Below are 22,544 nucleotides of genomic sequence, written 5' to 3' on the forward strand. Positions count from 1 at the left end.
CAGCTGACTGCACTTCCACTTTTGAGAAGTCTAAGGTATTGGCAGGCAAGGAGACAAACCTGTTTTGTGATGGCTTGGAAGTATTTGGGAGCTGAACCACTGGCTAAAATGTAATGAGTGGGGTAAGGGACTTTCTAACTCTCCTTGTGGGTTTTCAGGCTCCACAAAATGGGCCTAGGTCCCATGTGCAACCCACAGACTGCAATTTATCCACCCCTGGTATGAATCCCTCCATACAAGTCCCAGTGTCCCTAATGGCAGCATGGCCGCATGCATGCACCACCATTGGAGAGAACAGGGGCTGTCCCAATGGCGGTGCGGCCATGTGCACAAACCGCCATTGAAATTTGCCATCTATGGACTTTGGTATCTGTGTGTGTGGGGTCCTGAGCGGATCCCCCACAGATACCGAGGGCCGACTGTAACAGTATTGTCCGTGAGCATGTGCAAAATGCTTTTTCTTTCATGTCATCCAGTGGCACCTGACAGGGCAGAAAGTGATGCCAATGGCTTTTGCTTTCAGACACTGTTAGGTGTGTCAGCTTTCCCTGCCTGATTCTCTCCCCCCCAAATAATGACCCATCTAAATTCTGTTCTTGGCACCTAGAGGCTCAGAACATACACACACCCCACCACCAGCCCATCTCATTTCTGCCAGGCTTTTGGTCACAGGTATGCCTGCCAGCCTGACTCCCGCAGCCTCCTCGCATGCAGTGGCTGTGAAAATGTTCCTTTTATTAATTTTCAGTTTTCTCTTCTTGCTCCCGATGGGCTAAGGTCAGCCACACAGAAAGCTATGAGAAGCTTTCCTTCGCTTCCTCTGCCGCCTTCATGCTTGGCAATGCCTGCCCTGCCCTCCTTGACTTCCTTAAGACCAGGTCCCATTTACCTCCCATTTTGCCAGTCTGCATCGCCTAGGTCCTTCCTGATTCTACTCTGGGGAGACTAGAGACCCAAAATGTGTGTCACAAAGGTCTTTGTCTTAAAGAAAAGCAGTTCTGTGGATGAACAGAATGACAAACTGATGGAGGAAGGCTGGTGATTGGGAAAGGTGCTCCTTAAGTGTGCTGGATGAGGTATTCCAGGGGTTACACTCCAAAGGAGTACCTTTCCTAAGCTCTGGTGAAGGGTTTCTAACCATTGGTGCACCTAGCATGCTTTTACTCTCAACCACTCATGGGGGCATGCACACGTATGCCTGAAAGAAAACCCATGGGAATAAAACCCCCATGGGAAGGAGCAATTTGGGTAATGGTTGGAGGGTGAGAGAGGCTCTGCCTCTCTTGCTGCCATGGCAGGCTCTGGGGTGAGCTACCTGGACAGTAGGCCAAGAGGATACAGATTCATTGTGGGTAACATGCAAAGAGCAGCTGGTGCTTGTGGAGGGTACTGTCCAATTGTTCCACTGCCTCCATATACCATCCTTTCAGTCCTCTTGGGTGGGGGAACTAGGGGCTGGCTCAGTTGCCCCTTCTCAGAGAAGCCCCGCTTGACTTAAGCGTTCCCTGCTGCCTGCTCCTCTTTTCCCTTCTTGCTTCCCCAGGCTGGCCGCCAATCCTGGGCACCCTCCTCCCCTTGAATGGGAACGTCTGGCACACCCACAACTTCCTCCTGCCGGGAGCTCTTTGTAAACATGTTGTTGTGTCTTGCTTTGGGTGCATTTGTCTCTGGTCCCTCCAGCCCTCTAAGGAGTTTATCACATGAAGAAGATCGGGAGTTTGTCCCGTAAATATCTCAGAAAAATCGCATAATTATGCGAAACAATTTCACATGACATTGTGCAAAACCCGCCATTAAGGTGGTCAGAAAGAAGCATTAACGGGCATCTTTTTACTTTTGGGATTTTAACAACAATGCATTTCCAATATCACGTTATTTGTGCAACTGCATGTGATAATCATTCACACAATTATTTGCAATTTCTGCTTCATTTGCGGGATGCTTTAACTGCACTTTAACCTCTCTTCAATGCCAAAATTAGCCCCAGTGTGATAAGCTCCCAAGCTTCTCATCCTTTCTCCAGGGCCTCGTTTCTGTCCTACCTGAAGGCCTTTGTGTGGCCTCCTGTACATCATGACAGCCCTCTATAGCTTCCCTGGACCTTCCTTCTGAGAGATGTTCTGTGTATCAATAATTCTAGGCTCTAGTTAGAAGAAGATAAAAGATAATTTCCTGGAAAAACCAGGCAGTGGGAGCCTAGGCTACAAGGTGGGGTTTTTTTTTGGGGGGGGGGTGAACACTCTTGGCAGCTGGAGTAGCAGACGCCCTTGCTCTTTCCCCCCCCATGCCCTTGACCTCTCCATTTGCTGGGCAGCTTGGTTTGTATGTATGCTCCATGATGTTATTCTGCCAGTTTGTCACATCACTATGGTTTCTGCTGTGTCTTCTATGTCAAGGGGATCAGTAGCACCCAGTTAGGTTAACCCATCAAAATCCCATTTGAAGGTGTGAGAATTCATGCTCGCATTTACTTTAGTGACTGAGATTTTGAAAGTTTATGCAGGTTTTAAAATCTGGCTACACTCAGTTTTGCTATCACTGGCCCCTAGTTCTGCTTTGAATGTGAAAAGAGCTCTGCATGTCCATTTTTGGGAGCAGTGAACGGAGTTAACAGAAACCTTTCTTGATGTTTTAGTCCATTTTCATCTATTTCTTGCATGATGTATTCTATCCTCTGGATATTGAGTATTACTGATTGGAAGCATGTTAGCAGAGAGAAGAAATGGGGCTTTTATCAGAATTGTTCTCATAAATGAAAAGCCCTATGATTCCTGAGCATTGCTCCCATGTTCTTAATGGTGTTTCATTAACTCTTGGTTTTTGATATTTCCCCCACCTAGTATTTTAAATGTTTATCATCTTCTGATGGCAAGAAACTTAAAGTACAGTACTCCCGAATTCAATGAGTCCCAATGTGGGAGAAAGGCAGGATATACATTTTGGAAATAAATGTGTGAGCTGCCTTCAGTGGTCAACAGTGGCTGCAAAAGGCTGACCAGACACAACTCCCCAATCCCTTGCAATGTTGCGGAGGCTGTCTGGACTCACTCCCGAACCATGTGCTGCTTTGAGGGTGCCCCACAAAAGATCAGTACCGTTCTACCCATTGGCTGAGAAAGTGCCATCTGCTCTCTTCCTACTCTCCTTGCACACCTGGGGGAGAGAAAGCAGCCTTTGCCTCCTCCACTCCCCAAGAACCCATGGAAACATGTTGGTAGATATGTATACTCTGCCAGGAGGTCAGCAAGGTCTGGCCAGAGTCCAAAGTGGCAGAGAAGTTTCACTTATTTCATTTCCCAAACTGAAGAGTGTCTCCTAGAGCCTGGGAAGGGGCCTCCAGCATAGTGGTCGACTCATTTCTTTCTGGCCAGTCTGCAGTGCACTGCTATGGGGCACCCTCCTGCCACTGGCACTGGCGGGGAGGGGGGCAACCCAGGGTGGGATGAGCCCTGATCCAGGGCGGGTGCACTCACCCCCTTTCCTCCTCCGCATCGAGGCTTGGAATCAAGAAACAAAGCACAAGACATCAATGGCAGGTTGGCATGCTTCCCCCTCTGACCCTCCCATCCCACCGTACTCCATCCCACCTGGGCATGCTTGCACCTTGTCTGCAAGCTCTTACGGGGGGAGGGAGCAGCATTTTGGGATGAAGACCCAGGCACACTTCCAGAGAGGGCAAACTCCAGACGTGCTCCTTTCATGCACTACTCTTCATGCATCCTCCTCCCTTGCTAGCCATGGGTCACGGAGGGTACGGTGCAGGGAAATTCGGCCAGTCATTTCTGCCAGCCCCTGAGCACTTCCTGGGGTCTGGCCTTCTGCTTCCCAAATCCCTCCACTGCCCCCCTCCTACCCTAAGGAAACACTCAAGGATTGTCCCACAAAAGGCCAGCAAGCCACGTTTGTGCTTCATGTCTGAGCTGTAAAACAGAAGGCAAGCATGTGAAGGCCAAAACTTGTGAAAAGTTCCTTTGTGGGACCCAGAATTCTCCAGCTGGTTTGGTCACAAGCCACTGGGAGTTGTGCACCAAACATGTCCCTTTTCCAAAGTCTGGTGCAGGTGTCCTTCCCTTCACCACAGAGTAACTCCAAGGGCAACAGGCTTGCTGGCCTGTTCTAAGCCATGGCATTGCTCTTGTTGGCAACCCATCCCCAGGAAGAGAGTGCCCACTTGGAGGGACTCCATCTTTGCTAAGTCTCCCCAACATTTCAGCAGGCCTGGAAGGAATGGAGAGTGCAGTGGATCAGGCAGAGTACTTTGGGTTCCCAGAGTATTTGGGTCTCCTGCCTGCTCCACTGTGGTCTCCCTCCCTCCCTTCACCTTCATCGAAGGTGAGTGTATTCATGCCCCTCCTGGTCATTTCCCTCTCTGACCAGGAGGCCCTTGGAAAACTGTAAAGGAGGTAAATAACTTCAGTGACGGAAAACTGGCATGCAGCCTTCTGAGGGGGAGGCTTCATCATCATGCTTCCTAGGGGTCTTGGGAATACTGAAATGGCCTCCTTGGGACTTCTGTTTGAACAAGGTCAGGGACTCCAACCTTGCCCCTGGTCTTTGGCTTGACCTTCTCCGGAAAGGTTATCTCAGGCCTTCTGAGACCCCACAAAGCCACAGACAGGTTCATTTTCTCCTCTGTGCGCACTAACTCTTGAGTCAATGGAAGAGATGACAGCCAAACTAGATTAGGTGCCCAAAGGGGACCAACAACATTTCAAGTCACCACCTTGGCCCATAAATCATGGTTACAGAGTCCATACTGATCCCTTCAAATAAGTTATCCCCATGCAATTCTCAAATACATTGTGGATCCACCATCTAAACAACCTCTATTCCAGCATAACAGTCCACCCGTGGTCTTGCTGTAATGGGCACCAGGTGGACACAGCCCACCATTCCCTAGGCCTGTATTGGGACTGTTGCCACCCTTGCTCCAGCACTTGACCTGTCCTCTACTGGACACCAGGAAGCTCTAGAACCAGAGAAGGAGTGACCAAGAACATGCACAAAGGCCCTGGCAAGGGTTTCCCCATGCAAAAATACCAATGAAAGGAATAGAAGGATGAAGTAGGTTGGGAGGGAAGAGAAATGCAAAGGTCTCAAACAAAATAGCTGGAGGGTTGTGGAGAACTGGAAGGGGGGCACTGATAAACTGGCGCAGACCTCTGTGGAATGGCTTAACATACACCAAAAGAGAGGAGGGAGGCCTGAATCCTTTAGGAATACTGGACTGCTCAGAAGACCCAGGGGTTCTGTGGGGACCCTCAGGAGGGTAAAGTGGGTTTAGTGGAGATGTGAGAGCACTGGGCCAATCCAGGAGGGATCACAAGGGCCCACTTTGCATGCAGGAGAATGGAGTCCAGCCCCTGAAACCTGACAAAAATGTATCTCTTGCTGCGGCTCTGGGAAAGTCCTGGGCTGAGGCCCTGGCAAAGCTAGATGGGCCAAATGGGGCCTTCTCAGCAGAAGGTATCTTTCTGTGGGGTGAAGGGTAAGGTGAGTTGTTGGGATAGAAGATTCCTATTAGCCCAGTGAAGAGGTGAATGAGAAGGCATGGCCTGAAAGCACCTGGTTCAGTCACCATGCAGGAGTGCCTGGATGGTAGGCTGGCTAGAAACCCAAAATATTCTGCTTTGAATTCCATCTTGGAAGAAAAGAGTGGCATAATACATAGCAGGACCATCTTTGGAAATAGCTTGGCCTGTGGTCGGCTAAAACAGGAGCTTTGCAGGGGTCCAAAGAACCAGGAGGGCCAGTGACCCTCCACATGGACTCCTCCCCAGGAACTTCCAAGAAAGAAGACAGGTGCTGAAAGTCCCTCCCCACAATCATCACCGATGGCCAGGCATGGAGAAATGGCCCCGAAGCGGCCTCAGCTCAAGTAGATGTGGGGGGATGGCTGCCAGTAAGGAACTTCGGGCTTCTGGGACTCCTGTGACGATGGGATATGATGCGTCTGTCTGGGGAGGTGCTGCCCACTATCATTGCCCACCCACCATGCATGCTCTTGCTATGTCCGCCCCGCAGTGCCATGCGCTGAGACTTACCCAACTCCTCCAATTCAGCGGTCATTGACTTTGAGCGCAACGTCAGCGTCGTGCTGGGGGCCCTCTTGGGGGGCGGCGGGGCTGAAAGGAAGAGAGAGGGCATTTTGCACTTTCGGTCCAGCAACTTGCGGGGGGTGGCCAGGTGGAGGTGCCACTTCTTCTCCACGGCCTGGATCTCCTCGTACTCCCGGGAGGAGGAGTCGCACTGTTGCAGGATCTTGTTGAGGCTGCGCGTGGAGGCAAACTTCTTCATTGTCCCGTGGCCGGGTAGGGGCAGGGCGAGGGTGGGGCGGGCAGGAGGGTGCCAAGCAGGGACCAGCAACGGGCGAGGACTGTGGCAGGGACCCACGGCCCCTCAAGTCAAGAGTTTCCCGGAGATAGACTCCATGGGCTCTGCGTGGACCGAGAGAGTGCCTCTAGCCAGGGAAGACCTCCTGCTCAACAGTGTCTTTCCTGGGCAAGTGGCCTGCTCCCTGCCATGTGTGCCTTTGGCAGCGGCCTGGCTCCTGTTCTCATGGTGAGGCTCCTATTTCCCTCCCTGCCCGGCTCTCTGCTAACTCAGTAGTTGCCCGAGAAGTGGAGGGCACGGCCCAGGGGCGGCTCTCGCACGTGCCTCCGGCAGCAAGCTGGCCAGAGCAAACGCTGCCTTGAAGACAGGGCTGGCAGGGGGACTTCCTAGCCAGCCCAGCCAGCAGCGATGCCAGAGCGAGACTCCATATGCCATGGGATTTGCAGGACTGGATGGGGAGGCTGGCTCATCGCATCGCCCGCTTGCTCCTCCGTAACAATGCGGGCTTCAACGCTCCACGTTGCTATGGAAACCAGCATTTCCAGCTCCTGCTGGAGATGCCTGCATCAGAGACCCCAAATAGGGGCGGATGGAGCAGAGAACACGATTCCCACACATGGTCCTCACAAAACTGAGAGAGAGGAAGCAGGGTGTGTTTGTGCATCCATCCAGCCAAGGCCACAGAATCCAGAGTGCCAGTGGAAGACCTGGCCCCACAAGGGGCTCTGTGGGTCAAGCCCTCACCAGAGGAATTGTCCAACTCGTACCACAGGAAGCGTGTCAGCTGGATTGATGAGCAGGTGCCAGCCTGCTCTGCAAGGAGAGCATTCGAGGATGCCGGCTCGCTGATCAAAGGCAGGGGGGTGTCGGCAGGGATAGAAGGGACCCTGGTACCAGCCGAGTTGCTGATGGAGATCCTTTGGCGCCCGTCCGCTCGGCACAAGGCAAGGCTTGCTTCGGTGACGATGTCTATGGCACAGACAACGTATGGATGCCAGTCTCTTTGGCACACGTAGACTGGCCTGCCCTCTGGCAGCAACAGGGTCTGTCGCTCTCCCTCCAGGAATGGGCAATGGCAAGTAGGGTTGGCAGCTCAATCCCGACCCTTCGTCTCGTGCGCTTGTGCGGCGAGGATATAATTACCACTCTCGGTGTCAGAGTAGAGAGTAGCCTGCCGCCTTCCTCTCCCCTCCCATCTGCTGCCTGGTGGAGCCTTCCCTGGCTCTGGGTGCCAGGCTCCCTGCCGGAGAAGGTGGAGTCGGTCCCGGAGCGCCTTCCCCACAACGCAGACCCACACGAATAAAAATAGGCAGAGAGTCTGCCCTCCCCCTTGGTTTCCTTCACTGTGTGGGAGGGAAGCCGCCTCACCTTCTCAGTTCCCTCCCTGCTCTCCACAGGCAATGTTTCTGTGGCATCGGGGCACTGAGATGGCCGCTGCTGCCCTTGGGGCTGGGAGGGTGATGGGTAGCCAGTCTCCCTGGCTTGGCACTTTGCCCTAGGAGGGTGAGATTGGGGCCAGAAAGGGGAACCGGGGTGTGTGTGTTCCGATGTGGATTTAAGGCACCTCTGGCTGAACACGCCATGTCAGCCCCACTTCCCTGCCACTCTGCCTCCTCCTGTGCTGCCACCAATCCTTCCCTGAACCCATGCCTGTCCCATACACAGAAACACCTCTTTCTTTCTCTCTCTCTTTCATTCTCTTTCCTCCAGGTATTATGGACTGGAAGCCCTTCCTGGCTGATGCTAACTCCACACCACATGCATCCAGGAGGCCCTACAGATGCGGCAGTGCACACTGGTGCTCCAAAACTGGAGTGCCCCAAAACTGATCAGACCCAGCTGACTTTGCTATTTCATCTCCTTGTCAAATGTTATCCTGTACTAGTTATACAAAAGGCAGGCTTGGGCAAAGATGGAGGAAGAGTGAAGCTAGAAGGAAGGAATATCAACAATCTAAGATATACGCAGATGACACCATACTACTAGCTGAAAACATCACAGACTTGGAACTACTACTAAGGAAGATTAAGGAGGAAAGTGCAGAGACAGGCTTAATGTTGAACGTAAAGAAAAGAAAAATAATAACCACAGAAAATTATCACAGATTCAGCCTAGACAATGGGAAAATAGAAATAGTAAAGGAATTCCCATTCCTGGGATCAAACATTGATAGAAATGGGGACTGTGGTCAAGAAATCATAAGACTAAGACGGGCTGCTATGAGAGCACTAGAAAATATCCTAAAATGTAAAGGCATACAACTGAGCACGAAAGGCAGAATCATACAAGCCATTGTATTCCCTATTTCCATGGATGGATGTGAGAGCTGGACGATTAAGAAAGCAGATAGGAAGAGAATCAATTCATTTGAGATGATGTGGGGCTGGAGAAGAGGGCTGAGGATCCTATGGGCAGCAGCCAAAAGGGCAAACAAATGGGTCCTAAAGCAGAGCAAACCAGAAATCTCCCTGGAAGCCAAGATGACTAGACTGAGGCTGCGTTCTTTGGCCACATCATGAAGAGGCACGGCTCACTGGAAAAACAACAATAATGCTAGGAAAAGTGGAGGGAAGCAGAAAGAGAGGAAGGCCGCATGCTAGATGGATGGATGGACTCTATTAAGGAGGTCATTGGTATGGATTTGCAGGAGATGAGCAGAGCAGTGGAGGACAGGGACTCTTGAAGATGTCTCAGCCACAGGTTCACCATGGGTCCAGATCGACCGGAGGGTGGATAACAACAACAACAACAACAACAACAACAACAACAACCAGTGTGCAAGGGGCACTTGCCTTTTACTTTGTCAAGTGCTGGTGGGGGGGAGGCATTTGTTAGCAAGAGGAGGTGTGACAGCAACAGGGACCCCTAACTTTAGGCCCTTTCTCTCCACACAATTATAGTGGTATCATGCCACTTTAACCACCATGACCGCATCCTATGGAATCTTGGGATCTGTAGAGGTGTTACAGCTTTCTGGCAGATGATTTTAAGTATCACCCAAACTGCAAATCCCACAGTTAGGATGGAACCATGGGAGTTAAGATGGAACAATAGTGCAATAGCGTGAAAGGGCCCTCAGTAGTAGTCAGGGCAGGGGCAACCTTGGCAGAGGAGCCAAGGCACAGATGCTGCAGGGGGAGTGTGAAATCTGCCGATGACAACCTCTGGCTTCACAGGCATTCCTCAGCATTAGAAGTCTAGGACTAGGGAGTCCTAGTAGGAAGAGCAGCCTTCCCCCAAACAGCACCCTCCAAATAAACAAGTGGGACTTACCAATAAATATTGAGAGAAGACCCACTGGTGAAGGTCTTATTCGCCTGTTGTGCAGTGTGGAGTTATGCCAGGGTAGCAACACTGCATTTCGGTACTACACTATTGTGCAATCAGCTGAGCAAGAGGAGGGCCACGGGCACCAAGTAGCCACACTCTACTTTTGCACATCACTGCTCCTTACTCACCCTGAAGGCAACACTTGCACAGCATAAAGAGGGCTTGCACAACCTCTGAGTAAGTCCAGGCTTTTGCATAAAGCCACAACAGGATTATAAGCAATGTTGGTCAAGTCCTTACTAGAGTATAAAACCCTCTGCCATGTAGGAATACACAACCAAAGCACTCTTGAAAGATGCCCATTCAGTCTGTAATTCAAGGCCTCCAAGGAAGGAGAATCCACTGCTCTCTGAGGCAGTCCACTCCACCGTTGAACAGCTCTTATATTAAAGGCGTTCTTCCTAATGTTTAGGTGGAATTTATTTTCTTGTCATTTGAACCTATTGCTTCACCTTCTGGTCTCTGGAGCAGCAGCAAATAAGCTTCCTCCATCTTGTATCTGAATACGGGTGTCATCAGGTCTCCTCTCAGTCTTCCCTTCTCCAAGCCAAACATACCCAGCTCTCCAAATCGTTCTCCCAATGCTTGGTTTCCAGACCTTTAATCATCTTGTTCTCCTTTCTCTGGGCACGCTCCAGCTTGTCGATAGGCAATTGATTGTCAAACGGTGAGTCTGCATGAAGATAAATGCCATGGATCCCATGAGGCTGCTCTGCTCAGGACTACCCATAGGATTCAGCTCTCTTCCCGAGAGATCTGGGGAAATTGCAAGGTTGCCTGCGCTTTTCTAGACGGGTTGGTAGAAGCTAGGCTTCTCATAATACAACCATCCGGGGATTTTACCTGTTGTTTCCCCAGGTTCTGCCTTTTGTTGCCTCTGCATCCACTCCCTCCATTCTTTTGCAGCGCTGCTTGTAACAGTATCTTGAATCCGCACTAGGGCTTCTCCAAAGGGTTTTGTTTTCAAATGAGGTGGTTTGAAGGGAACATTGTCTCCTTGCGGATTTTTAAAAGAAACATCTTGGGGTTACAGCACTACGATACAAAAGTGATATTTTACTGATGCCGTGTAGCTGTATAACTTCATTTTTCAAAAAGTTGTTCTGTTATCTCTCAGGATGAAAAAGAAATCCACTTGAGGATAGGAATAGAACCCTGCAGCTAGTGCCAGAAAATAGTCTGGGACAACGGAAATGACATTTGAATTATTTTAAAGAAAGAAATGCTGTCCAAGGGGTTTCTGGGAGGGCTGAGGATGGCTTTTCTAAATGCCGGATGCTCAGAAGGGAGCCGGTGGGGAAATGAAACCTAGTTAATGCACCCTCCCCTGACCAGTTGCACTGAGAAGCCACTTTGGGGCAACCTGCCGCCAGCCCTTGGCCCACTCCCACCACCTTGGATCCCTGCTGGTTTCCTTTCTATGGCCACTCTGCTGGCTTAGTGTTGGAAATACCAGATATACTCGACTCTACGTCAACCTCATGTACAAATCGAGGGAAAGTTTGGGTCAAAAATTGTGGATTTTGATATGAGCCACGGATAAGTTGAGAGTAAAACTTAGAGGCATGTAAGAAAATATTTAAAGGATGAAGCAAAGAAAAACAGCTAAAGAACTGGACGGCCCCCTCTTTGCTCTCTTCCCAGTGGCAGGCAAAACTCTTCTCTTACTCTGGCAGAAGGGTCTTTCAATGGGGTGTGCTATGCTTTCACCCTTGTTAAAAACATGATTTAATGATTTTAAAAACTGTTTTGTGTTATTAATAAACCATTTTTAAATGTTTGTATCAATAGGTTTTGATTTTTTGTTGGCCACACTGGGTCCTGTGGCAACAGGATATAAATTGAATAAATGAATACCTGTACATGAAATGTTAATCCAGGATTACCTGGGATGTTGTTTTCTAGTCCTGATTCTCACCCTACACCCTCCGCAGCCAAATGGTCTCCCCCTCCTAGGCCCCATGTGGACCTGAACCCAGGATCTCCTCAACTCCCAGGACCACTGGGCAAGATTTCATGAGTTACGGAAGGTCTGCTTTCCAAGGGCTGTTGGTACAGCCAGGGGATTGGCACTTCTGAGGGTGGTGCGGCTTCCGGGGAGTCAGAACAGCCTGTGTTTCATGTGGGAACCAGAGAACTCTGTGCTGTGCAAGACAAGATGGAAACCAGGAAGATTTCCAGGACTCTGTCTGGACTGCCATCTGCTCCCCGGGAAGAGAAGGTCCGCTGGAGGCACTCAAGGCCCCAGCTGGGCAGACCACCAGACCTTCAACACTGCTGAAAGCAATTTGCAAGAAAGGCAGCTGTGTTTAAATATTTAAAAGGGTCTCATATTGAAGATAGAATCATAGAATTGTACAGTTGGAAGAGACCACTAGGGCCATCCAGTCCAACTCCCTTCTTCTGCCATGCAGGAAATCCAAATCAAAGCATCCCCGACAGATGTCCATCCAGCCTCTGCTTGAAGACCTCCAAGGAAGGAGACTCTATCACCCTCTGAGGAAGAAGTGTGTTCCACTGTTGAACAGCCCTGACTCTCAGGAAGTTCCTCCTAATGTTGAGGTGGAATCTCTTTTCCTGCAGCTTGCATCCATTGTTCCGGGTCCTGTTCTCTGGAGCTACAGAAAACAAGTTTGCTCCCTCCTCAATATGACATCCCTTCAAATATTTAAACAGGGCTATCATATCACCTCTTAACCTTCTTTTCTCCAGGCTAAACATTCCCAGCTCTCTCAGTCGTTCCTCATAGGGCTTCATGGTTTCCAGACCCTTCACCATTTTAGTCGCCCTCCTTTGGACACGCTCCAGTTTCTCAATGTCCTTTTTGAATTGTGGTGCCCAGAACTGGACACAATATTCTAGGTGGGGCCTGACCAGAGCAGAATACAGTGGCACTATTACTTCCCTTGATCTAGACATTATACTTCTATTGATGCAGCCTAAAATCGCATTGGCCTTGTTAGCTGCCACATCGCATTGTTGACTCATCTTCAACTTGTGGTCTACTTGGACTCCTAGATCCCTTTCAGACGTAGAAGTCTCTCATTCAGCTAAGTGTCCCCCATGATCCTATATCTATGCTTTTCGTTTTTCCTCCCTAAGTGCAGTACCTTACACTTCTCTGTGTTGAATTTCATTTTGTTAGCTTTGGCCCAGCTTTCTAGTCTATTCAGGTCATTTTGAATCTTGATCCTGTCCTCTGGGGTATTAGCTATTCCTCCTAATTTGGTATAGAATCATAGAATCATAGAGTTGGAAGAGACCGCAAGGGCCATCCAGTCCAACCCCCTGCCATGCAGGAAATCCAGATCAAAGCATCCCTGACATATGGCCATCCAGCCTCTGTTTGAAGACCTCCAAGGAGGGAGACTCCACTACACTCCGAGGAAGTTTGTTCCACTGTCGAACAGCCCTTACTGTCAGGAAATTCCTCCTAATGTTGAGCTGGAATCTCTTTTCCTGGAGCTTGCATCCATTGCTCCGGGTCCTAGTCTCTGGAGCAGCAGAAAACAAGTTTGCTCCCTCCTCAATATGACATCCCTTCAAGTATTTAAATAGGGCTATCATATCACCTCTTAACCTTCTTTTCTCCAGGCTAAACATCCCCAGCAGTTCCCTAAGTCGTTCCTCATAGGGCAAGGTTTCCAGACCCTTTACCATTTTTGTCGCCCTCCTTTGGACACATGGCTCCAGTTTCTCAATGTCCTTTTTGAATTGTGGCGCCCAGAACTGGACACAATATTCCAGGTGGGGCCTGACCAGAGCAGAATATAGTGGCACTATTACTTCCCTGGATCTAGATACAATACTTCTATTGATGCAGCCTAAAATCGCATTGGCCTTGTTAGCTGCCGCATCACACTGTTGACTCATGTTCAACTTGTGGTCTACTTGGACTCCTAGATCCCTTTCACATGTTGTCTCCTTTAGCCAGGTGTCCCCCATAATCCTATATCTGTGCATTTCATTTTTTCGCCCTAAGTGCAGTACCTTACATTTCTCCCTGTTGAAGTTCATTCTGTTAGCTCTGGCCCAGCTTTCTAGTCTATTCAGGTCATTTTGAATTTTGATCCTGTCCTCTGGAGTATTAGCTATTCCTCCTACTTTAGTGTCATCTGCAAATTTGATAAGTATTCCCCCAATTTTTTCCTCCAAGTCATTGATAAAGATGTTGAACAGTACTGGGCCCAGGACAGAGTATCATCTGCAAATTTGATAAGTATGCTTCCAATTCTGTCATCCAGGTCATTGATAAAGATGTTGAATAGCACTGGGCCCAGGACAGAGCCCTGTGGGACCCCACTGGTCACTTCTCTCCAGGATGAAAATTGTTGAGCACCCTTTGGCTTCGGCAAAGCTTGTTTTCTGCTGCTGCAGAGAACAGGACATGGAGTAGTGGATTCAAGCTACAGGAAAAGAGATTCCACCTAAACCTCAGGAAGAACTTCATGACGATAAGAGCTGTTTGACAGTGGAAGATGCAGCTGCCTCTGAATGTGATGGAATCTCCTTCTTTGGAGGCTGTTTTCAAGGAGAGGCTGGATGGCCGTACATTGGGGTGGTGTCTTCCTGCACTGGACTCCAGATGAACAGATCATCATTCAGGGACAACTCACAGCTTTTGCAAGAACAGCATCTCCTGCTGTGGCCACCAACCCTGGGGACTAGCAGATAACGGTCTTGGTAGTCCTGATCATTACTCATTTACCAGAAGACACTGGCATTACCTTCAAATGTGGGGCTTCACAAGTATTGACCTGGCATTGCTTTGGTGACACCCCCACCCCCAGTGCTCTGAGCCCCCAACTGTCATAACTCACCCACAGAGCAAGGGTTCCCAAACTTTTCTGTGCCTTACAGCCTTAGGAAATGTTTGATTAATGTTTGCACCCCCTACAAAAATATTATCACATTTGAAGACAAAGAGGTCTAATTTATAATTTTTGAACCACATACAAAGCTTCCGGTGAACAAATTGAACTTTATAAAATGAGCTTATAACTCATTAAACTGAACAAGTAGATTCTAATTTACTCAGGAAAAACGAGTGATGACTTGTGACTTATCACACAGGGACACACGCCACTCTTTGTCACATCCCCTGAAATCCCACCTCGCACCCCATGGGCTGCAGGCACCCCAGTTTGGGAATCCCTGTTGGAGTTAGATGCAGAAAGGCCTCCAGCTCCCCCTCCAAGAACCTGTGTAGTTAATGGCCAAAAGAGCTGATGAGGAATTTCTTCAGGGTGGGCTTCCACCTTGGCTGAAGCTGAGGGGCAAGGAACAAATGCCCCTGCCATTTGTGGAACATAGTCACAACAAGGAACAGCAGCGAAAGAGCCAATGCTTCTTATATAAGAAACACAGATCAATCCAGCACCTGGTGTCCTGTGGTCAAGCAGCTATAAATTACACAAGAGCTGCTGGGTCCATCGCATCTCAGGCAGAGCCATGGACCTTCTCTCCTGCATAATCAAAGACTCAGTCTTGTCCAAATGAAAATATGTCATAGAACAGACCCACACTTTATTCTGCCTCATGGTTTAGACTTGAGGCTAAGTCGGGTGTCCTGGTCCTTGAACCACTATGCGCTGCTCTGATCAGGCCTCTCCTGGAATAATCCTGTGTCCAGTTCTGGGCACCACAATTCCAGACAAGCTGGAAGGTGTCCAGAGATAGGTGACCAAGACGGTAAAGGGTTTGGAAGGCAACCCTAAGTGAGGAACGGCTTGGGGAGCAGGGTATCTTGAGGGTGGAGAAGAGAAGATTGAGAGATGATAGATGAGAAAGCTATCTTTAAATATCTGAAAGATTGTCACAGAGAAGTTGGAGCCGGTTTGTTTTCTGCTGCTTCATAGACTAGACCATGAGCTGCTGGAGTCTTTGTTCACAATACTTCATTCTCGTTTGCTTTGGTGCAATTCTTGTCTGTGGATTCATTTGGATTCTTGACCTCTCTACATCTCTTTGTCTTTCTCTTGTGGTTTCAGTTATCATGACTGCTGGGTTCTGGAAAGGTGTGACCATCCACCTTGTTAAACTTCCTGGACTATGTGTTTCAGACCTGGATGGTTGTGACTCAACCATGACTGCTTCTCCCTACTATAAACTTACCTCTCCTGCCACTTTCTGTTGTTTGGAACAGGGCACTGATCCTGGTTGTAGCGCAGCAGCACCTTATGCGGCAGGAACTCTGTCCGGCACTTTGCTGCCTCCCCCAGCACCACAGCCGTCCGGTCCATGCCATCCGGTCTTGGGCTGCAGCACTCTGCGCATGCCTCTGCATCTCCTGTGTGAACTCTGGCATGGCAGTTGTCCAGAAAGGCTGGCAAACATGTGGATCCTTTAATCTGGAATAGCTTTCTTGCTCCAGAGCACAGGTTCTCTGTCTCTGAGAGGTGGTGGTGGGTTATGTTCTCAAGGGACACCCCCACAGGCTGAAATGGGTCCATTGCATCTCAGGCAGAGCCACGGACCTTCTCTTCTGCATAATCCCACCTGGATGGCTGCAGGCCTCCACTCTCTTGGCAAGTCTGATCAGACACAACCTTGGATCCCTCCGGTCACTCCTGGTAGCAGAGGCACATGGGCATATATCTCCATGTTGGATAATACACTGTTTGACAGGGTCAGCTCACAGTGTCCAGACTTATTTATTGGGAAAAACATTGTGCAACACCATAAAAACACACTGGGCCTGGAGAACAGGAGCCGGGCAGAAAAAAATGAGAGCCATCCCCAGAGAGTGAGAAGGAGATGCAAGCCATTCTGGGTTGTTTGGGCAGGGAGACCTGAGAGCTGGACGGCCCCACTGGGGCAGAGGGACCGCATGCGCAGAGGTTGATTCTATGGGAGCCGCTCTGAACTCACCTTTTTTCCGAACAACGTCCTCTGACTCTGGCTTGCGACTGACAGAGACCACTTTCATCACCAGGTGGTTCCCTCCCTGGCGGATGAGTGACACCACTTGCTTGTGGCCCACCTTGACCACATTCACACCGTTCACCTGAGAAGGAAAAGAAGGAGCAGTGAGGAAGAGGAAGAAAAAGAGGCATCCACCAGCCCAAACTGAAGCTGGTGGCACACTTGGCAGGTCAGGGAGCTGCCAATTCCCACCCTCTCCATGAGAACCAGGCAAGGATGTTCTTCTGTGCAAGGTACATGGATGTCATGCCTCTAAGTGCAGGTGGGTAACCATGTGGGTGCCAAGGCTCACTACACATGCAAACACCTTCACTTTCTCTGTAGTCCTTCTCAGTATATCACTTCCTTGTTGCCATTTTGAGAAGGACTGCAAAAGTATTTTTGAAACACCATCGAGTTGTGAGGCGCTTGTCTTGTTGAGGTTGGGATGCTTTTATAGGTTTGTGGCGATTTCTCCATGGCTTGATAGCAAAAATTTGTACCAACAGTGATTTTAATTTTGGGGAGAGTAGGGAAGGGTTTGGACACTTGTGGCACAAAAATGGAGTCCATGGACTTCCTGTGGCCCATGGGCTATAACTGACCCACCCGTGCCTTAGTCTGAAACCTCACCAAGTCACAAAGTTCTTCAAAGTGCTTCCCATATTTTGACAGTGACCATATGAGGGTCACAATGAGTCCGGTTCCTTCTTCAGAAGACAAATCTCTTGCTCCTTGCATGCTGCTGGGGAAAGGCCGATTCCCAACCTACCTGTCCCCTCGGACGATGCTTTTCTGCTCAAGGCTGCCACCCAAAAGAGCACTGCTGGCACTCTCATTGGTGGCACCTTAGTGGGACTGAGCACCCTCCTGGTCTCTGCATTTGCAGGCCTAGTTAGGAAGGTTCAAGGCTCTGAAAGGGAGCAGCGCACCGGTCCTGAGATGCCTGGAAACATTGGGGCTTGCTCCCAAAGCTGCCAAAAGGTGTAGGTTGGACTGAGCCAGGATCAAGCCAGGCACCCACATCTTCAAGCAGATAGGTAGCATTTACTCAAAGTAAGCCACCCACTTTCAGTGATGCTTGTTCCCAGGAAACTGTGCCACCTATTCTGTTTTTCTTCCCCTTAAATCCTTGGAATTTAATGCTATAGAACACACACACACACACACACACACACACAGCAAATAATGTACAACAATATACCAAAACATGCCAAATAACTGTCCCTATAATTCAGTCAATTTTGCAGTCTATAAAAAGAAATGCTGGAATACATCCCCATCTCAGTCCAATGCTACAACTTCTTCTATTCCAGTAATTACACGTTTTTAATATCTTCTATTTTATTTCTACTTTATTCAACTTTCAGACTGAACACGAAATATCCATTTCAAGCAATTAATAACACCTTAATGTTTGTTTTCCATTAATTTAACTGATGGTATTCTGCATTTCCAAATTCTCATCTGCTCATTCATAGGTTTGTTCTACTCTGCTTCAGCATTAGTAAGATTTATGCATTTAAGTAAGTTTTTTAACAACACATTTTCTCAGAAACTAGATGTATGAAAGTATTTTATTGCGAAGTATGGAATAAAAAAAGTGTGGTTTGGGTGTTGGACTAGGACTCTGGAGACCAGGGTTCGAATCACTGCTCAGCCATGGAAACCCTCTGGGTGAACTTGCAACCATGGAGGAAGGCAAATCTTGCCAAGTCAGAAACAACTTGAAGGCACACAACAACAACAACAACAACAACAACAACAACAATGCATTTCTAGATTATTTAAGCCTAAAATATACATTTTGGTTTCATTTCTTCCCCTTTTTGGAACTAAGAACAGTGTTGTGAAATTCAGAGAAATCTGAAATCCCCAAAACATTAATCTACAAGGGATGGATTGGGCCGCTTTGCACCCGATTCTTACTAAATGTTCGATAACTCATGCATTCCCGACTCCAGCTTTAGCCACAAATCCTTCTCCAGCTGCACACTTCAGCTAAAATCGTGGTGGGATCCACAATTTGGGGGAGGGCAGTTTACTTGTATTTAAAATATTTATATTTTGCTGCATATCGTAAGATCACTGAGTGGCTTAAAACCATTTACAATTTCAATAATAACTTATTGCAATAAAAATAACTCTGACCATTCTAAAAACATTTTAAACAATTCAGCCATTGAAAACGTGAACATTAAACAGTCTAAGCGCATGCATGTGTACAGATTTGGATGCAGCCCCAAAGGCTTTTGTAAAAAGCCATGTTTTAACTTGGTGCCAAAATGAGGCCCCCATCAGTCTTGGGATGTAGCAACTTTCTAGCAATACATCTCAATGGTTTGCACGTTAAGACTTTCTAGTAATGCATGTCAATGGTAGTTGTATTGCTTACTAACAACCCCCCTCCTCACTTCCCCTCCTCGTTTCCTGTTTACCATGAGGACACCTAATTACCTTTGTTCTTGGGGTGAAGAAGCAGCAGAGATGAGACTCCATTACTAAACTTGCTTGCAAACTAATCTGCATGCCTATGCCTGGAGCTGAAAAGAGGCAGAGAGCGCATCTCTCTTAAGATGCATGCAGACTACCTTTTCTACCTCATTTTTTCTTGCAACATGAAGCTAGACCTGTGTATCTCTTCATACACATAATTTTGTAAGTAAACTTATTTTCTTTTTCACTTTTAACCAAGTGAGTGTGTGTTTTATTGGGGAGACGTGGCTGGGAGAGGAGTGAGTTAGATAAATTATTATTATTATTATTAACCTTTATTTATGAAGCGCTGTAAATTTACACAGCGCTGTACATGCAATCTTTTTAGTTAGACGGTTCCCTGCCCTCAGGCTTACAATCTAAAAAGACATGACACAGAAGGAGAAGGGAGTGGTGGAGGGAAAGGGTAAGAGGTCCAGCAGTTCCTCTCAACCTCCAAGGCCTGGACCAAGGCAGATGGACTGGAGGGAGGGCTTGGCTTCATAATGGATGGTTAATCATTATCCAGAGAAAATACATAATCACAAGTAGGATAATACATATACAGTACATAGGAATACAGGAAATGGATCGATAAACAGCCAACAACAGAACATCAGATAGTAAGCAACAATTATGCGATGCCTGGGAAAGCTTCTCTGAATAGGATGGTTTTCAGCTCCGTTTTGAAGCTGGTTAAAGAAGTGATGGCTCTTGCTTGTGGAGGAAGAAGGTTCCAGGAGTGAGGGGCAGCAAGTGAAAAGGGGCGAATCCGGGATGGGGCAGAGGAAATCCTGGGCTGAGACAGGAACCCTTGACTACCAGAACGGAGGGCCCTGGTGGGAAGGTGAAGAGAAAGAAGGTCTGATAAGTAAGGAGGGGCCAGTCCATGGAGGGCTTTGAATGTCGACAGCAGGAGCTTATACTGAATGCGGAAAGGGAGAGGGAGCCAGTGAAGGGATGCCAACACAGGAGAAATGTGGTCAGAGCGGTGGGTGGAAGTGATAATGCGTGCAGCTGAATGCTGGACAGAGATTAAAGGACGGAGGTGAGAAAGAGGAAGCCCAGCCAGGAGGACATTACAGTAATCAAGTCGTGAGATCACTAGGGCATGGACCAGGATCTTGGCAGTAGAGGCGGAGAGATATGGTCGGATTTTGGCAATGTTGTACAAAAAGAATCTACAAGCCTTGGCTGTGGTCTGGATCTGAGGGATACACGACAGAGAAGAGTCAAAGATAAAACCAAGACTGCGGGCTTGCTGGACTGGTTGAATGGAAATGTTGTCCACAGAGACAGAAAAGGAGTGTTGAAGGTTGGGCTTAGGAGGAAAGACAAGAAGCTCCGTCTTGGACATGTTGAGCTTCAAACGCCGATGGCGCATCCACTGCGAGACAGCTGTAAGGCAAGATGAGACTTGCTGTTCAAGCCTTGGCGAAAAGTCAGGGGCAGAAAGATACAGCTGGGTGTCATCGGCATAGAGATGGTAGGAAAAACCAAAAGAGCTGATGAGTTTTCCTAAGGACAGTGTGTAGAGAGAAAACAGAAGGGGACCCAGAACAGAGCCCTGGGGAACTCCAACAGATAAGGGAACAGGAGAAGAAGTGTGATCCCCTGCAACTACTGCAAAAGATCTGCCAGACAAGTAAGATCTAAACCAGTCGAGAACAGAGTCTGAGAACCCAAGGTCAGAGAGTATGTCAATTAGGAGACAGTGATCAACAGTGTCAAAGGCTGCAGACAGATCGAGAAGAATGAGAACAGAGTAAAGGCCATTAGCCTTGGCCTGTAAAAGGTCATTCGAGATCTTAGTGAGAGCTGTCTCTGTAGAATGCCTTGGGCGGAAACCAGACTGAAAGGGATCAAGGATGGAATTGGCTTCAAGAAACTCAAGACAGCGCGAATAGACAACCCGTTCCAAGACCTTAGAAAGAAAGGGGAGAAGAGAAATCGGACGATAGCTAGACAAAGAGGAGGGGTCAAGAGAAGGTTTTTTCAGAATTGGGGAAATGAGAGCATGTTTGAAGTCCGAGGGGAAGGAGCCTGTAGAGAGAGAGAGATTGAAGATATGGAGAAGCGAGGGCAGAAAGGAGGGAGCTATAGAGATTAGAAGACGAGTAGGAATTGGGTCAAGAGAACAAGTTGCAGGTTTGGAAGAGTTCAGGAGTGAAGAGAGTTCATCCAAAGAGGCAGGAGGAAAGACAGAAAATTTGTTAGGGGAGGGAGATAGAAGAGTAAGAGCAAAAGAAGAATCGAGGGGACTATCTCCGAGCGAATGGTGGTGATCTTAGAGACAAAATAATTAGCAAAGTCATTAGGAGAGAATGATGAAGAGAAAGGAGGAGAGGGTGGTTTAAGCAACGTGTTGAAGGTGGAGAACAAACGCTGCGGGAGCCTCTCATTGGCGGAGATCAGTGATTTGTAGTAATTCTGTTTTGCCATAGAGAGGGCGCGTGAGAAGGAAGAAAGAACAAATTTGAAATGGATAAAATCAGCCCACTCTTTGGACTTTCTCCAAAGACGTTCGGCCACTCTAGAGCAGGACCGGAGAAACTTAATTTATTCCTGCTTGCCCCATCATCATTTTTCTGCTGAGTAAGCTCTGCTAGTGAGATTAAACAAATCTTGCTTACTTTCTGAGTTTCTAACGATCCTCAAGAAAGAACTACATTTCCCAACAATCAGCACCAACTGGCTGTTGTTAGCCGCCTTGGGCCCCACTTTGGGAGAAAGGCGGGATAACAATACATGGGTCCCACAGCAAAGAAGGTCCTGCTCCACTTGGCAGGGAGCAGGAGAGCTCCCCTCGGGAACATCTCAGCTCTTTGGATCAATTTCGGAGAACGTTTCAAAGGCAGCCCCAGACAGAGAGCACTGTGGTCATCCAGACAAGACGCAAGCAAGTCAGGCCAGACGCTCCCAGGAATGGGCACAGATGGTCTTCTGCTTCAACTCGCAAGACATGTTAAACGGAATAAAGCAGAAACAAGAAAAGCGTCATCATCTCAGAGAGAAGTGACAAGTGGGACTCCTCTGGATTCTGTCCTGGGCCAAATGTCGCTCATGATTTGGGTGAAGTGATACAAGACACAGCAGATTTGCAAATCATACCAATTGGGGAGAGGTAGCTAATATCTCAGAAGACAGAATCAGGATTCAAGATGACTTTAACAGATTGGAGAAGTGGGCCAAAAGTAATAAAACTGAATTTCAATAGGGACAAACACAAGTCATATATCTGGGCAGAAGGAATGAAATGAAGCAGGTCGGGTGATACCTGGCTTGACAGCAGCATAATTGAAGAGAACCGAGAGGACATCGTAAAGGACAAGCATAACACTTCAACCAGACTTTAGTACCTAGGTCAAAGGGAGTCATAGTGCCACTGAATTTTGCTGTGACTGGACCTCCCTTGGAGTACAAGATCCAGTTCTGAAGAACCACAGTTGAAGAAGGACAGCGACAAGAATGTGTCCAGAGCAGGGAGATCAGATGGACGGAGG

General features: G+C 48.3%; 1 protein-coding gene across 10 annotated transcripts in view; it reads right to left on the reverse strand.

The window, feature by feature from the left end:
• The window catches only part of LOC121932053 (SH3 and multiple ankyrin repeat domains protein 3-like), a 324,411-nt gene that overhangs the window by 83,935 nt on the left and 217,932 nt on the right, over positions 1 to 22,544 (reverse strand). For 9 of the 10 annotated variants that reach the window (XR_006104255.1, XM_042470336.1, XM_042470345.1 and 6 more), the window contains 3 exons: positions 16,534 to 16,669; positions 6,045 to 6,125; positions 3,474 to 3,497 (listed from right to left, as the gene is read on the reverse strand). Coding sequence is in view for 9 of the 10 variants with exons in the window: in XM_042470336.1 (XP_042326270.1) it covers positions 3,474 to 3,497; positions 6,045 to 6,125; positions 16,534 to 16,669 (241 nt within the window). In the remaining variant the exon portion in view is untranslated. The remainder of the gene's footprint in view (positions 1 to 3,473; positions 3,498 to 6,044; positions 6,126 to 16,533; positions 16,670 to 22,544) is intronic. The other variant, XM_042470338.1, reaches the window with a different exon arrangement.

Source organism: Sceloporus undulatus, chromosome 5 (assembly GCF_019175285.1).
Source record: "Sceloporus undulatus isolate JIND9_A2432 ecotype Alabama chromosome 5, SceUnd_v1.1, whole genome shotgun sequence".
Lineage (NCBI taxonomy): Eukaryota > Metazoa > Chordata > Lepidosauria > Squamata > Phrynosomatidae > Sceloporus > Sceloporus undulatus.